This window comes from Cnephaeus nilssonii, assembly GCF_951640355.1.
Source record: "Cnephaeus nilssonii genome assembly, chromosome: 8".
Classification (NCBI taxonomy): domain Eukaryota; kingdom Metazoa; phylum Chordata; class Mammalia; order Chiroptera; family Vespertilionidae; genus Cnephaeus; species Cnephaeus nilssonii.
Window position 1 is genome coordinate 23,124,664 of NC_137079.1, and position 16,778 is coordinate 23,141,441.

At 47.1% G+C, this 16,778-nt stretch overlaps 1 protein-coding gene across 1 annotated transcript; it reads right to left on the reverse strand.

Annotated features, from left to right (window-relative positions):
* Positions 1 to 376: 376 nt before the first annotated feature.
* Positions 377 to 6,440, reverse strand: STAR (steroidogenic acute regulatory protein). Its single transcript, XM_079779270.1, has 7 exons — positions 6,267 to 6,440; positions 5,342 to 5,455; positions 4,977 to 5,104; positions 3,805 to 3,963; positions 3,488 to 3,672; positions 2,810 to 2,903; positions 377 to 2,305 (listed from the first exon to the last, which is right to left on the reverse strand). Exons 1-7 carry the CDS (start codon positions 6,328 to 6,330, stop codon positions 2,192 to 2,194), a joined length of 858 nt encoding a protein of 285 aa, XP_079635396.1. The 5' UTR covers positions 6,331 to 6,440; the 3' UTR covers positions 377 to 2,191.
* Positions 6,441 to 16,778: the final 10,338 nt, after the last annotated feature.

Sequence of the window (16,778 nt, forward strand, 5' to 3'; positions counted from 1 at the left end):
AGACTAGAGTCTGTCACCCTTAAACACCTGTTCACTTGTGGCTGGTCTTAAAGGGCAAACATGGCTACAAAGTTTCTGGATCATCAGAGTTTGAAGAACTTTTAAGATGAGGGTTGTGTTATTTAGAGGAAGCTGGAGGTAAATTCTTTACAGTATAAATTACCACATATGTAATTTTGTAAAATACAAATTATGAAATATAATTACAACCTACTCTTTTTAAATGATAAAATTAGTTTTTGTACATTCGGTTTTCATAAATCAGAGATAGCAGGAATAAAGATTTTTGTCCGTTTATACTTCATGTTCAAAACGTGTGTTCTGATAAGGTTCATTTGAAGGGCTCAAAGAATACTCTTTATAGTCTTGTATAAAATGGTTTCTGTAAGTAGATCATTACAACTTACTTTATTCAAAGTTAAACAAGTGGGAGAATATCTCCCCAGTCATCTCAAGACACAGTTGCAGTTTGAAGAAGGCAAATTATAATCAAGCTCAAAACCATGTTGTGTGTTGAAAGCCCATTTCTTTACTATTGCTGTGTTCTCTTTTGAAACCAGGGTATATATTACTCTATATATCTTCAAACAACTATTTTCTCTTACTAGGGAGTAGATGATAATTCTGTTCTAGAAAATACTTCTACAACTATCGCCTCTCATTCTGAAGCTCCTGGACAGATAAACAGTAATTTTACCTATGCCAAAAAATAGACCAAGAAACAATGAAACAATCAGAATAAATAATAATAAATATCTAATTGTAAATTTTCAATACCTCAATAAATATCAATTTCTGCTGTTGCTAATAGTTTAATAAATAAGATAGAACTCTATTTCTAAATGGTATAAATCATCAATGCTATTAGCACTAGAATGGGAAAGCTTCAAGTTGTATACATTTTAGCAAAATAACCCCGTCCCAGTTTATATTTTTAAAGCATAAGTCCTCTGAATCTTAGAAGGGGAATTCGCTATCATATTACCCCTTTTTCCAGCCATCTCTCAAAATAGTAAAATATTGACCTACTAAAGCAGAGAAATTGGCATCCCTGAGCCAAGCTGAGAGCTGATACAATAGATTGAAGTAAAGATTCAGTTGCCTTGTTAGGTCTAAACAGTCACTAATGAGAAAATAATAAAATTTGTTTTTAATGTTATTTTAGTAATACTTATATAGGTTTCAGGTGTACAGTTATATAATATGTCATCTGTATATTGTATTGTGTGTTCACCCAAAGTCAGACTATCCTTCCTTTTAATTAAGTAAATAAAAATCCTCAGTCATGATTTTCATCTTTCAATACCCATTAATCAGGTACCAATTTTAGTGCTCTTAAGATTTAGGCTTGTGCTTCTCCTAGAAATTAAATTTTATGAAAAGTTTTGCTAACAGATTCTAAATAATTGAATAATATAAGTCCCCGGTATTTTTTCCTTTTAATGAGTTAGGGGATTTAAATTTAAGATTTTTATCTAGAACTCCTTTATTATGAAGTTGACATTTACTCAAATAGATTTCTTAAGAGTAAAATTTTAAAACAGGTACAGACTGAAGTTTTTGTATTAGTTATGATTCTTTATTCTGACTGGTGTGCATAGAAGAAGTAGGGAAACCAGTCTAATTAGTTTGGTGATTTTTTGGTCAAAAAAACTTGAACTAGGTCTCTGGAAGGCACCTGCTGTGGGGAGTTGCCCACACTTTGGTGCAGCTCTCTGCTTGCTTGGTGGAGGGGCAGAGAGTTGCTGGAGCCCCTCTTGTAAGACCCTAATATTCCACACACACTGCCTGCAGGGAGTGGAGCTCTTGAGCCCATAAAGCATGAGGTCCCAGTCCTTGTATTTAGCACCCTCTGAACCCTCTCTCAGCTAGTAGCATTTTAAGGTGTTTTTAGGTAGACATGTAAGGGCCAGAGAAAAATTTTACAGATATTTTGAGACCCTTAACCTTCATTTCACAGCTATTCAGTGAATGAAATTAGAAGGCTTGTCCTCTATATGAGACCCATCCCTATTTTCTTGGTACTAAAATTTGACCAGTCTGAGTCCTAGTATCATAATGTAAATACACTGCCACCCCAACCCACAGTCCCCAGATGATCTCAAGCAGACTCTCAGGCTTCTGGGAGGGATTTTCCTGATGAGCACACAAGCCAATGCAGCGGGAACAGTGGGAAGCCACAGGCTGGCCTTCAACACCTGGCCTCCGGAGCAGGACTGGACTCCAGGTGCTTGCGCAGGTGGTTGGCAAAGTCCACCTGGGTCTGTGATAGGACTTGGTTGATGATAGTCTTTGGCAGCCATCCCTAGAGTAAAAGATGAAAGAATTTGGCCATCTTGTGGGTGGTGGTCCACTCTAGACACCTCTGGATCCTATCACATTACAGTTTGGTCTTAGTCTTCTAGCTCTGTTTATAGGTGCAACCTTGTAGTTGACGGGTTAAGGGCTGGAGGGACCGCATTGCTGCCCTGCTGTCCTGAGAGTGTCAGAAGCACAGCATATGTTCTCAAGACAAATTAAGACCTGTCTTCCCAGCTGTGTGACCCTGAGCTAGTGAGCACACATTTCTGAGCCTAAGTTTCCTTTAAAAAAAAATAATTATAGAGTTGAGATTTGATATGAGAGGTAAGAGGGAGCCATTGCAGGCTTTTGAGAGATGGTGGAATATCAAGCCATTACTCAAATCTCTTCTCCCTTCAGCAGTCTAATTCTCTCTACATGGAAGGATTTTTCCTATTCCATGTGGGAGAGGTAAGAACCTATTTTTCTCTCACCACCTTCCCACTGTGCCACCTCCCATGCCCCTCACCTTGAGGTCAATGCTGAGCAGCCAAGTGAGTTTGGTCTTTGACGGACTCCCAGCGAGAGGGTGGAGCACCATGCAAGTGGGGCCATGCTCAGCTCTGGCAATTAAAGAGAAGTTGAATTAGGAGGCCGGTTCAGTTCGCTCACGCTGATGAGTTCTACTAGCCACACTTCTACTAGCCTTGTCTTTCCAAATCTCATCAGAGAAGTGGCCTTTGCCAAGGGTGGTATTTAACAGTAGGCATGGTTACCAGCTTATCAGAACAAATGCTGGTTAGAACTGGAGCTGGAACCTGGAGGCTCCCTGTCATCCCTTTTAGTTGCTGGATAAGAGGGAGGTTGGGGAAAGGGTCTAGGGTGGTGGCTGGGGCCCCTGAGGAACTCAGGGAGCAGCTGGATTCTAAGTGGAACGGATTATATTTTAATCACTAGTACAGCCACACATGACCATACCAGCTAAACCTCTTTAGAAAACGATTAAGGTCCTTAAACTTTTGGGGGAAATCAGGATAAACTGGCTATATAAGTAGGGCTAATCTTATCTTCCCTGCAATGGAAACGGAGAATCTTCCTTTGTAAAAGGAAGTTGAGAGTAGGGCCCAAGGATTGGGTTTTTGGAGCCATGTTTGGCCCCCAGGCCTGTGTTAGGAAAGGGAGCTTTTGAGCCTGCTGCCAGTATTACCTGATGACACCTTTCTGCTCAGGCATCTGCCCGAACTGCGTGGCCATGCCAGCCAGCACGCAGGTGGAGCCTCGGCGCTTGGCACAGCGCACACTCACGAAGTCCCGGGGCCCCACGAGGTTTCCTGCTGATTCTGCAGCCAGCTCATGGGTGATCACTGTGTCTTTTCCAATCTTCTGCAGGACCTACCAGGCCACAGGGAACTAGAATCACTGCTTAGCCAGTGCTGGGGGTAAGGCACCACCACTCACAGCTTTGGCCACCTTTCCAACTGGGCTCTCCTGGGTCCCTGTCACTCACAACTGAGCTCTCCTCACCTTGATCTCCTTGACATTCGGGTTCCACTCTCCCATTGCCTCCATGCGTTCCACAAGCTCTTCATAAAGTCTCTCCATGGGCTGGTCCACCACCACCTCCAGCCGGAAAACCTTGCCCACGTCTGGGACCACTTTACTCAACACTTTGTCTCCATTGGCCTGTCAGGGAGCGAGAGGAGCCCCAGGATAAAGTTAGAGGGAAATACTAGTATTCCTACTCCAGAGAACATAACTCTAGGCAAGGCAGGAAGGAGACCATGAGAAGAACTCTTAAGTATCAGGAGACCTGGAACTATTTGAGTAAAACTGTGCAGGTGATCTTTCCTGCCACAAGCCTTATACATCTGCTGAAGACCAGAGGTGACCCTCCTGCTCCCTGGGCCCTTTTTTCCTGGTGGCAAGTATTGATGAGCATGGGCAGGACCTTACTTGACTTCAGAAGCTCAAAGATCATGGGAGTGGGAAAAATCTGGTCTACAACCAACTAATTACACACACAAAAATGGTGGGTGGGATTTCAAAGTTTTTTTTTTAGTCCAGTACCTCATCCAAGAAAGATGTAGGGCCAGAGAAGGTCAGAGATTTGCCCAGAGACCCTTAGCCAAGAGCAGTGCTGGGCCTAAATCCCAGATTTCTTGACTCCCAATCTAGTAGTCTGTTAACTTGGGGAAGGAAAGCTTTTACCTAAACTTTGGGCAACGGGCAGCATGTAAGCTTCCAGTGAAGATAAAACCAAAGTCTCAATAGATCCACTGGCCTCTAACATGTGCCTCATTATTGGTTCCCAGTGAAGGTGCAGTGCTCAAGAACAGAGATTCCAGAAGGCGTGGGCCATCTGTGTTCTAGTCCAGCCCACTCGAAGGGGAGTCCAGGTCAGGCTTCCTTGGCACTGGAACTGCTAGCCCAGGCTCCTTGCTGAATAGGTGCACAGCGTATTTGGAGGGTAGGATATAGGAACAATGTTTCTCAAATGCCCGTCTACAGGATGTCTTTGATGTGGGGAGGGAATACTTGAGGATATGTTCTTGGGGAAGGAGAATTCTCAAAACTACTTGTCGCCCAGTGACTACTGCACAAGGCAGGAATTCTGAAGAGCAGGGACCCCCAGCTGGCTTTGAGGATGGCAATGGCAGGGTAAGGAGCTGCGTGCGTTCCTCCACACACTCCCTCACCTGCTGGTTCTCCTTCTTCCAGCCCTCCTGGCTGCTGAGGATGCCCAGGGCCTTCTGCATGGCCTCCTCTCCTTGGTGGATATAGGCCAGCTCCCGGTCGCTATAGAGAGTGTCTTCCAGCCGGGAACCTGGATACACAGCCAAGGAGACCAAGCTTCCTACCGGTCCCCTAGCCTCCCACCAGCTTTCCTCCCTTTGATCTCTGGACCTGCTCTTTCCTCTGAAGAGCCAAGACCAAAGCCATAGGATTCAGCCTGCAGGTCAGGGAGAGGATCTGGGGGTGGCGGGGACAAGGGCCACATGCACAGTGTTTGCACCTGGGAGCCTTGTGCCACTGGCAGGAACCCGGAAGCCTCAGCACTTACCAAGCAGAGAACTCCGCCTCCGGACCTGATTAATCCATGAGCTCGGGGTCGGGCCCCCCAAGGCCCTCCGGTTCAGCTCCTGGCCAATGGCCAGCACAGCCTGGTGCCTCAACCCTGCAGGAAAGGAAGGAAACTGTTGCCTGGGCATGTGAATGCCCCTTCCACCTCTTCATCTTGTTGCAGATGAGGAAGCTGGCTGGGAGAGGGAAGTGACTTGATCAGGAACATACAGATTCCTAGCAGGGACCTGAACTAGAGCCAGGTCAACTCCCAGTCCAGGGCTCCCTACTCTGCACCAGGCTGCCTGCAGGGCCCAGAAATCTGCCTTCCACCTGGGCTGGCTTGTCTGGTCCCACCTGGAGGCAGGAGCCGCACCAGAGTTTCCCTCTTGAAAGAGAGAAGCTTTGTTCACACCAGAAAAATCCTGCCACAGCAGAATTGAAGACACCAGTCCCTGAGGGTCTGTGTAGCTGCCAGCAGCTGGGTCTTTGCTCTTCTGCTGTCTTACTCCCTTTTCTTTTCCCTCTCTTCACCCACCTCTTCTTCCCTGCCCGTCTTAGGCTTGCCAGCATGGCTCATTGGAGTCAAGGCTTAGTCCTACCTCTACCACTGTGGCTAGTCCTTCCTGCTACCCTTGGGACCAATCCTAGAGGGAGGCTAAGTCAGGAAGAGTTCAAGGAAGATAGGAGTCCTGGAGGGGAGACCAGACGTTACAGAACTTACAAGGGACAAAGGCATCTTGATCTCCAGCCCAGTTCTTCCAGTGGGAAAAGTGAGGTCCAGAAGGGATAAGACTCGCCCAATAGGAGGTACAGCTGGGATCGGAACCTGAGTGGCTTGCCCCCCTCCAGTGTTTTCCCCACTAAGCCAGGTGCCTGAGAGTCCCGGTCACCACCACAGGCACCCTCTTCCCCAGGGAGCTCACCCTTCATGTTGCGCACGTGTCTGTAGGAGCTCCCAGCACACAGCTTAAACGTTGCCTGGAGCATTGTTTCCTGGCGGCTAGTAGCGGTAATGTAGCTGCTGCGGCTGCTGTTGCCTCTGCTCTCAAAGGCGGCTCCTTCCGTCCTTCCTGAGCCCGTCAAGGTCTGCCTCTGGGTCCCGCAGCTGTGGCTGTGACCTGTGTTCTGCGTCTTAAATGCTCCCCGCTGAAGGCTGCGGTTAATCGCAGGAGATAACAAAGCCATCACTCACTGCTCAAAGGAAGGGGTCAAGGAGAGAGGGATTGCTTCACACTGCTGCTTGGGCCATTTGTGGGGAGAGAAGGGGGTGGAACAGGGCCAGAAGGGAGGAAAAGGCTGGAGCCAGACTCAGTGGATGGAGGGGAGAGAGGAAGCAGCCGAGGTAAAGGCGGTCTAGAAGAATGCAGACACCATCCGACGTGGGGGACTGTTTGAAACAGGTTTCTAGCCCTCGTCTTCAGAAACTCCAGACTTAAAGGGTCTAGCATTGAGGCTTTGAAAGCTGTATGTAAAAAACATTCCCAGGTGATTGCTCTGCAGGTGCTCTGTGAACTGCACAGGGTGCTTAGGGAGACGCCGCCTCGGACAGTGCCCAGGGTGTCTGCTAAGAACTTAGGGGGTCGGAGCTGGTAGAGGCCATCCAGACCCTGGATGAGGAGCCCAAAGTCCAGAGAGGCAGGGTTGGGACAGCAACACAAATCTCCTGACCTTTAGTCTATCTTCTCACAGCTCCTCCAGCAGCCCCCAGACACTTGGTTCAACCGGTCCATTATTTACTCAGCCATTTATATAAACAACTTCACCAAAGCCCTAGTCAGAGATCGTTCCCCCTTCTTAGGGGTTTGTGCTGGCGCAAGGATGATACCTCAGGGCTGTGTCCCCGTAAGCTGGCAAAGCAGAGGGTAGAACTGGCCAGAGACACAAGGAGAGGGGCCTGGGCCTGGCGTGCCCTACACCCTTACCCACACTCTCCCCGAGTACCCAGGCGGGACAGGCTGCCCCCGAGCTCTTGGCATGAGCTGAGAGGCTGAGAAGACAGGGTCCTGGGGTGCTCACTCCAGTCTGCACTCTGGGGGCCTGTGCTCTAATCATGAGGCAGCAGAGTCTCTGCTGTTCCCCATACTCCACCAAGGGGGCGGGGGTGGGAGTGGGGGGGGGGGAGCACACCCGCCCAGCCTGCATGCTGCTCTCTGATGAAATCTTTTCCCTTTAAGGTTGACCTTGAAGTTGCTTTTAAGCCAGATTCACCTGGCAACAATATTGGGAGGCCAAGAGAATCACACTGATTTGCCGCTGGCCCAGGCCTTCCTCCTGTGAGAGTTCCCTGCTCTGTCACCGCTGCCCCGGAGGCAGAGGGAAGGCCTAAAGATCGGGGAGCAGTAGCAGGTCCCCACCACCTCCCACTGTCTCCCTCACTCTAGAAAGGATGAAAGAGACAGGACCTGCTCAAAGCCAGGCCTGGTGCCTGGAGCCCTCACCCCCCCATTTCAATCCCTGGTGCAGCAGTGGGAAGGGGCCAGCAGTGGCCGCCCGGAGGCCCCTGGCCCATTCCTCAGGCCCACTGTGGCCCCGCCTCTGTGCAGCCTTCCTTCTGGAATGACTTGTTCCTTTGACTCACACCCCTAGAGCGTCATCGCTCCGTCCTGATTTGTGGAATGGTTTGTGTGTGCAATTGTTCCTTCTGTGGGAGTGTTTGTCCCTGAGTCAGGTGCCTTCCCCCACCCCCACCCCCACCCCAGCTCCCTCACCCCCCAGCACTCAGCTTCAAGCAGGTCACAAGAGCAGGTGCTTGCTCCTTCTCGATTGGATGGTCAATTGGGGAAGCAGCTGGGGGTGCAAGTATGTCTTTTGAATGAGGAAATCTGCCTATGGGCTTTGCTCTCAGCCCTCAAAGAGCCCCAAAGGGAAGACAGGACCGAAGGAAGAGGCCTTGGCCTCTGTTGTTCAGCGTGTGTGTGTGTGTGTGTGTGTGTGTGTGTGTGTGTGTGTTGTGGAGGTGGGGGGTGATGGGGGCTCTGCCTTTCGTAGACTTGGAAGGAGAAGGTGCAGGTGGTTGCTGAGACAGCTGCTCCTCCCTTCTTGGTACACGTGCGCCCTCGTGCACATGTGCGTCCCAGTGGAGGTGGTGGGAGGGAGTTATTATGGGACAGGCCCTGCAGATAATGTTCAAGGCCCTGCTGTTGCCATCCTGAGGAGAATTATGGCCATTGTGAGAGGGGAGGAGGTGGTGTGGGGACGCTGGAGGACTGAGACATAGGGCTGTTGCTGATGTCAGAGGCAGCCATTGACTCAGAGGAGGAGGGTGCTGGTGACCTCCCCCAGGCCAAGGCTTTCTTCTCTTCCTCAGGCTGAATGACTGTTAACTCTGCCTCTCTGACTAAGGTGGGGAGAGAGGTCTGGGAATTTCCTCTGGTTCTGGATGTCATCTGTATCTGGCTTTGCTTGTTGATAAGGGCAGAGCCCCCCAGGGAGATCAGATGGACACAACTGGTCAGAAGGAAGATACCAGAGATCTGGCTGAGGCTGTGAAGAGTGTTGGAGAGGAAGGCCCAGGGCCAGGGGAGGGAGACAGGGGGGGCAGAAAAGAAGACTCCACTCATTCATTCATTCAATAACCCTTTATTGAGTGTCCACTGTGTCTCTACAGCTATGAGGAAAATGCACCATATGACCCAATATGGAAAGTTGTAGAGCAGATGAGGGGTTTTGGAAGTACAAGGGAGGGAACACCTAATTACCCAGGGAGAGAGAGGAGTGTTATGGACGGCTTCCGGGAGGAAGTGACATGAGCTGCCTGTGGGAAGTGCAAGGAGTTAGCCAGGTTTGGGATAGAGGATGGAGGGGGGGTGTCCCAGGAAGAACAAATGGCCAACAACATGGAGAAGGGATGAGGGTTGAGAGCTGGCTGTCCTGGGGAACTTTGGTTGTTCAGCCATGAAATTGTGGGTTGTGGTGGAAGATTAATTCCCCTGCAGGTTCCTGAGAGTTGAGGAGAGGGACCTTGAACTTGTCTGGGCCCTGGCTCAGAGCAGGCGAGCACTAGGCAACAGCACCTGCCTTGGAGTTGGTTGGGATGGTAGTGAGGATGCTGTGAACTGGAGCGGAGAAAGCACAGGTTCTGTATGCGGAGACCTTCAGTCCTGGTTCCACCACTTACTTTATGATTGGAGTTGCTCACGTCTTCAATCTCAACTTTCTTATCTGTAGAATAGAGAGATGTTTTTTCTTTTTGTAATCCTTTGGGGGGAGAGGTTATATAGCTTAAATGAGGTAATAATACATCAAGAGTCCCTCAGATGAAATCTAGACTTCTCAGCCCAGTCTCTGGGCCTCTGAATCCTCACCCTGGCTTTCCTCTCCAGCCATGCTCAGCAACGTGCTGAGGTGCCTGTCTGTGGTCTGCCCCATGCATGCCTTCTCCTCATTCAAGGCAGCTCACAGTGTTATCTGTCCTCAAGGGCTTCCCTGTGGGCCCCACCTCACCCTATTTCTTTTTGTAGAATATATTTTTATTGATCTCAGAGAGCATGGGAGAGGGAGAGATAGAAACATCAATGATGAGAATCCATTGATTGGATGCCTCCTGTACACCCCCTACTGGGGATCCAGCCTGCAACCTGGGCATGTGCCCTGACCGGGAATCGAACTGTGACCTCCTGGTTCAGAGGTTGACACTCAACCACCGAGCCACACTAGCTGGGCTCACACCCTACTTCTTAATTAGAATTCAATACTTTTCCCTTTGGGCCTCCTTGATAGATGTTTGTCACAGTCTCAATAAGACTATTGCCCGTTTCTCTGCTCCTGTCTCTCCCTCCTCCATTTTTTTAGATATTTAATTTTTTAGAGTAGTTCTAGGCCAGCAATGTTGAGAGGAAAGTACAGATATTTGATATTTCCATTCACCCCCTCCCCCAAACAGTTCCCTATTTTATTCATATCTGTAAACTCCATAAGGACTTGCATTTTTCCAAGTTTTTAAATATCTAGCACTTAGCACAGTGCCTGATCATTAATAGACACTGAATACATGCTTAATAAATTCTTGGAAAGTATAGAATCTGGTACTTTATAGATTCTCAATAACTGTTGATGATTTTTTTACACCTCTTAAGAGTGGCCAGCCTGGAGGTGAAGGCAAACCGTGGACTGCTTATAAGGTATTTGCTTTTTTTTAAAAAAAATTTTTTTTAATTGATTTCAGAGAGGAAGGGATAGGGGACAAGAGAGATAGAAACATCAATGATGAGAATCATTGATTGGCTGCCTCCTGCACGCCCCCTAGTGGGAATCGAGCCTACAACCCAGGCATGTGCCCTTGACTGGAATCGAACCCAAGACCCTTCAGTCCACAGGCAGATGCTCTATCCACTGAGCCAAACCAGCTAGGGCTATTTGCTTACTTAGTATTGAGAGAACATAGTATTTTCCTCCATTGTGAGAAGGCGGCAGAAAGTTAAGACAAGTTTGAGTGCTTGGATTGGAAGTAATTATTATTATTTTTAATATATTTTTTATTGACTTCAGAGAAGAAGGCAGAGGGAGAGAGAGATCGAGCCTGCAACCCAGGCATGTGCCCTGACTGGTTATCGAACCGTGTCCTCCTGGTTCATAGGTTGACACTCAACCACTGACCCACGCCAGCCAGGCTGGAGGTAATTATTGATTATCTTCCTTTATAATTTATGTAATCCAGCATGTAATTCCTTAATCTGAGTTGGTCGTCATCATTTCACAGATATTACTCCTATTTGTACAAGGGTGACTATACGTACAAGTTCACTGAGGGTATGGCATCTCTCCCATGAGCCTGGCACAGCGTTGGGGATTCAGCAGGTGTTTACAGTTAGCAATGAGAACTCCTTTTTATTCGGAGACCTTCAGTCCTGGTTCCACCAGGACTGTTCTAAACCCCTTACTCACATGGACTCACTTAAGACAACCACCACCCAAAGCATTGGTATAATTATTACCCCTATTTTTTGGATGAGGAACTTGAGGCACTGAGAGGTAAACAGCTTGACCAAGTTCAGAGGGCTATTTAAGTGAAGAAACCAGAATGCAAAATCAGGCAGTCTAGTCTGTGCTCTCATTTATATAGCTTAACTTAAAATTTTTTTTTATTTTAAAAATATATTTTATTGATTTTTTACAGAGAGGAAGAGAGAGGGATAGAGTTAGAAACATCCATCAGCTGCCTCCTGCACACCCCCCACCAGGGATGTGCCCGCAACCAAGGTACATGCCCTTGACCAGAATCCAACCTGGGACCCTTGAGTCCGCAGGCCGATGCTCTATCCACTGAGCCAAACCGGTTTTGGCTTAAAAAAATTTTTTGATTGATTTTAGAGATAGAGGAAAGGAGAAAGAAAGATCGATTTGCTGTTTCACTTATTTATGCATTCATTGGTGATTCTAGTATGTACCCTGACCATGGATTGAACCTACAGCCTTGGCACAAGGGGATGTCAGTCTAACCAACATCACGATGAAGCCAGGGCTACAGCGTAACTTTTAAAATCAAATTTTTCTCTAAAAAAATGGGGCCACTAGTTGCCTGCTCCATATACCTGGCATATAGTAGTTGCTCAACAAGTTTTAGGGTAATGAGTGACTAGGCAACTATTCCATTTTACTTGGTTCCCTTGTTTGCCTTTCACCCTCCATTTCCAACAGGTGAGCCAGGCTTTAGGTTGCTTTGCCCAGGGAGTTTGACAGGGCACACACAGTTTCCCGTCCTTTGTAACAGCCTAAATCAGAAGAGCAAACTGAAGACTGGTGAGATAGATTTAACCTCCCAGATATTTTATTCAGCTTGCACACTATTTAAAAAAAAAATTGAACTAGTTGCCAACATAAACTATAGGGACAGAAAACAGACCAGTGGTTGTGAGGGGCTGGGGAAGGAGAGAGACATTAAATACAAAGGGGCAGGGGTGATGGTATATAACTAGATGCAGCTGTTAAAACTCATACACCAAAAGGAGTGCATTTTACAGGAGGTAAATTATATGCCCATAACATTGGGTCTTAGAGATGGGATTCCCAGACAACCTGGGCTCCTGACCTTGAGACATGCTCAGCATTGCGCCCTCTCTCTTCCTTTAAGTCCCGGCTACAGGTTGGCTGGTGCCCCAACACCACACAATTCTCTGTATTTCCAGAGCGGTGTCTGGAGCTCATTTTTATCCCTGGGTCTAGCAAGTAGCAGCAACAGCTACCGAGTGGCTGGAATTAGGGGGATTTTAAAAAAAATTATGTAAAGGGGAATGGGTAGAAAACAGGAAAAAAGAAGGACCTGATTTTATTCTCTGCTTCAAGTCTCTTGGCAGAACCCAAGGAGTAGACAGGTAGGGGAGGCCTAACCGGGCAGACCGACCCTGAGTTTGAGATAGGTGAGTAGCGGATGTGCTCCATTCCCTAGGCTTGGTTTTCTCATTCTTTTAGGCTGGAAGATCTTGGGAGGGGGATAGGAACATTTACTTTTGATTTTGGCTCCCTTATCTGGATACAAGCCTGGAAAAACAAGCACCCGTGAAGCAGCTTCTTGCTCTCCTTATCCAGGAGACCCCTTGGAGGGGTGATGTCAAAATGGTGGTGGTGATGTTGGGGGCGGGGGAGAACGCACGGCAGCACAGTTCTGCCTGGAGGGCATTTGGGAGGAAGACAGGCATTAGAGTATCTATTTACATCCAGCAACCCTGACAAGTCCTCCCTCAGTTCCCCTGGGATGCTCTTCTAGACATTTTGGCACCAAGTATCTCCGAACCCTTCACCCCTTGGAGGGCTGTGGTCTAGCGAAAGCTGCCCCCGCAGAACAGCTCCACCTTCAGTGGAAGGGTCCCCACTAATCACTCAACTCCTGGTTGCTCAGGAGATCCAGCTGTCCTCATCTTTTACTAGTCTCTGAAGTATCTGAAGCCTGAATTGACTGCATACTCCCAGTCACCTATTCATCTGTCTCTCCGTCCGTCCATCCATCCATCCATCCATCCATCCATCCATCCATCCATCCTTCCATCCTTTGAGGTCTAATACATGCCAGACATCATTCTAGATGTGGGAATATAGAAGTGAACATGACAGACAAAAATCCTGTCCTTAAAGGATTTTTAGTGGTCAAGCAGCGCAGACAGTAAACAAATAAAATTGATGCTAGATTGTGATACTCGCTATTGTGAAAAATAAAGCTGGAATGCAATATAGGTAGGAGGAGAGAGATGAATGCTATTTTTTAAAGGTATTCTATTGATATATTTAGAGAGAGAGAGAATAAAGGAGAGGGAGAGAGAAACACTGATGTGAGAGGAAAACACCATTGGCTGCCACCTGCATGTCCCATACCAGGGATCAATCTGGCAGCCCAAGCATATGCCCTGACCATGAATCGAACTGGCAACCCTTTGGGGCATGTGGTGACACCCAACCAACTGAGCCACACTGGCCAGGGCAGGAAGTGCTATTTAAAAGAGGTAGTCAGGCCCTAACCGGTTTGGCTCAGTGGATAGAGCGCTGGCCTGCGGACTCAAGGGTTCCAGGTTCGATTCCAGTCAAGGGCATGTACCTTGGTTGTGGGCACATCACCAGTGGGGGGTGTGCAGGAGGCAGCTGATTGATGTTTCTCTCTCATCGATGTTTCTAACTATCTCTCCCTCTCCCTTCCTCTCTGTAAAAAACCAATAAAATATACTTTTTTAAAAAAATAAAAGAGGTAGTCAGGGAAGGTGAAAGTTGAGCAGAGATCTGAAGATTGTGAGGAAAGGACCCTGCAGCTATCTGGGGCAAGCATGTTCCAAGCACGGAGAACCACAAATTCTAGCCCCATCCAGGGCACAGGTGATTTTCAGGGGGTGAGGTGAAAGATGGGGAATGTAGAAACACCAATCAGAAAGGATATATGCACCCCTATGTTCATAGCAGCACAATTCACCATAGCTAAGATTTGGAAACAGCCTAAATGCCCATCAGCAGATGAGTGGATTAGAAAACTGTGGTACACCTACACAATGGAATACTATGCTGCTGTAAAAAAGAAGGAATTCTTACCATTTGCAGCAGCATGGATGGATCTGGAGAGCATTATATTAAGTGAAATAAGCCAGTCAATGAAAGAAAAATACCACATGATCTCACTCATTTATGGAAAATAAAGAACATTATAACCTGATGAACAAAAATATAGATACAGAGGCAGAGAAGCACCGAACAGACTGTCAAATTACAGCGGGAAGGCTGGGGAGTGTTGGGGAGGGGGGGGGGGAAGAGATCAACCAAAGGACTTGTATGCATGCATATAAGCACAACCAATGGACACAAGACACGGGGGGTGGGATGAGGACATGCGACAGGGGTTAGGGGAGGCTGGGGGAAGGTCAATGGGGGAAAAAAGGAGATATATGTACTACTATATGTAATACTTTAAACAATAAAAAAATAAAATAAATAAAAAAAGAAAGATGGGGAATGGACATATACTTTTTTTTTTTCCTACTTGTAATAGCATATAACAATTTACTACAAAGGGAGTTTTTCGAATGTTTCTGAACAGCTACCTATAGTAACAAATATATTTTATACATGCATGTATACATTCTATGTAATGTACTCTATTCTCTATTACAATTTTTAATTTTTATTTATTTATTTTAATCCTCACCCGAGAATATTTTTCCATTGATTTTTAGAGAGACTGGGAGGGAGGTGGGAGAGAGAAACATTGATGTAAGAGAGACACATCAATTGGTTGCCTCCTGCACCTGCCCCAACCAAGGCTGGAGATGGAACCTGCAACCCACGTATGTGCCCTTGACCGGAATCAAACCCACTACCCTCTGGTGCACAAGCCAACACTCTAAACATCGAGCTACGCTAGTCAAGGCTGTTTTTATTGGAGAGAAGAAACATCGATCAGTTGCCTCCCATATGTGCCCCAACCAGGGATTAAACCTATAATCTAGGTATGTGCCCTGACTTGGAATTGAACCTGCAATCTTCTGATGTATGGGACAATACTCCAACCAGCAGAGCCACCTGGCCAGAGGCCATTCCAATTTTTTAAAATGCTGGTTATAACTCACTAAATTCATATCAAGACCTAGTAGATTACAACCTAGGTTTAAATTAAGTTGATCATGTTCAGTCTCATTGACAAAAACTTGACCTCTCCCAGGTTTAACCTAGTCCTAACATGTTGTGTCATTGTTAGGAGTCCTTGTATTGGTACAACACATGGGCATGTGCACTGTTATCACCGATGACATTCCTGCTCAGCTCACATTAACTCCTAGGTGAGGTTCAGAGTAGACTCTTTCCTGTCATTCTTTCCTAGATTATGAGCAGGGTTGGTTAGCTTCAAGTTGGAAGGTTGGTTCAGCATTAGTGCATCACCCTGCAACATCTACAACCAAAATGCCTTATTTGTACCTCATTGGGAATGCTGGCTCCTAATGAGAAAGGAAATTGGATGTTTATCTTTTTAGTATGACTTAGGTGAGAAATGCCCCACAGATACACATACGCACACGTACGTATTTATTTTTTTTCGGGGGGGGGGAGCCAAGGGGTAGGGGACTGCTCATTAATTCCCTCTCCTCTATTTTCTTGCCAGGTACAATTCCTGGGATCCATTTCTTGAGCTGTGCAGTGCCACCATTAATGTCATGTATGAATCCGAGACAAGAGGTTGGGAACTGCCCACAGTAGGTGTGTCCACTCTGCCTGCTGGCCTACGCCTTCTACTGTCTGCACTACACTCTGCCTGGGACTGCCAGCCAACACTTGTGAGACCATTCTCCTGTCTTCTTCACCTTCGTGCAATACCTGTGAGGTTCACATTGGCACGGCTTCCCTGAGGAACCCTCCTTAATAGACAGTATAAGGGTATCTGGCTATTGTTAGGTTTTCAGGGCCTTTTGGGAGTTTATCAGACTTGAGGAGGGAAGCAGATAGTGTGCTTTAAACTTAGCTAAGAACATGCAATGTTAAGATCAAAGGCCAAGGAAAGGGAGAGGCCAGCTGGAAGAGTAAGAGACATGCTGCCATACTCAAGTCTATCAGAGTAGAGATGGCCAGGAAAGGGGCTTCGGTAGATCTTCCTTATTTGTCTCCCTGGAAAGCAGTCTCATGGGAACCCCTATTGGAAGAAATTGTTATAAGATAAAACAGGCCCTGGCTGGTGTGGTTGTTGGTCGGAGCACTGTCCCGCACACCAAACAGTTGCAGGTTCAATTCTCCATCAGGGCACATACCCAGGTTGCAGGTTTGATCACTGGTCAGGGGTGTGCCTCCCCCTTCCTCTCACTAAAATCAATAAAAAAATAAAAAAGATAAAACAAAGGTATAAATAGGAAAAAAAGCATGATTTCAGTATCTGCAAAAAATCCTGGGCTGTGCAGAGCTGAGGGTAGCCACTTCAGTGAACATCCTGGAGACGAGGGAGGAAGGAAGCTGGTAGTCTAGTTTCATTTGCTATGTCT

Excerpts from the sequence above, each read along its gene's own strand:
- STAR (XM_079779270.1), bottom strand. The coding sequence starts at position 6,330 with ATGCTCCAGGCAACGTTTAAGCTGTGTGCTGGGAGCTCCTACAGACAC. Across the intron at positions 3,964-4,976 it reads GGAAGAAGGAGAACCAGCAG|GCCAATGGAGACAAAGTGTT; the intron begins GTGAGGGAGTGT and ends GCTCCCTGACAG. Across the intron at positions 3,673-3,804 it reads CGAATGTCAAGGAGATCAAG|GTCCTGCAGAAGATTGGAAA; the intron begins GTGAGGAGAGCT and ends GTGGCCTGGTAG.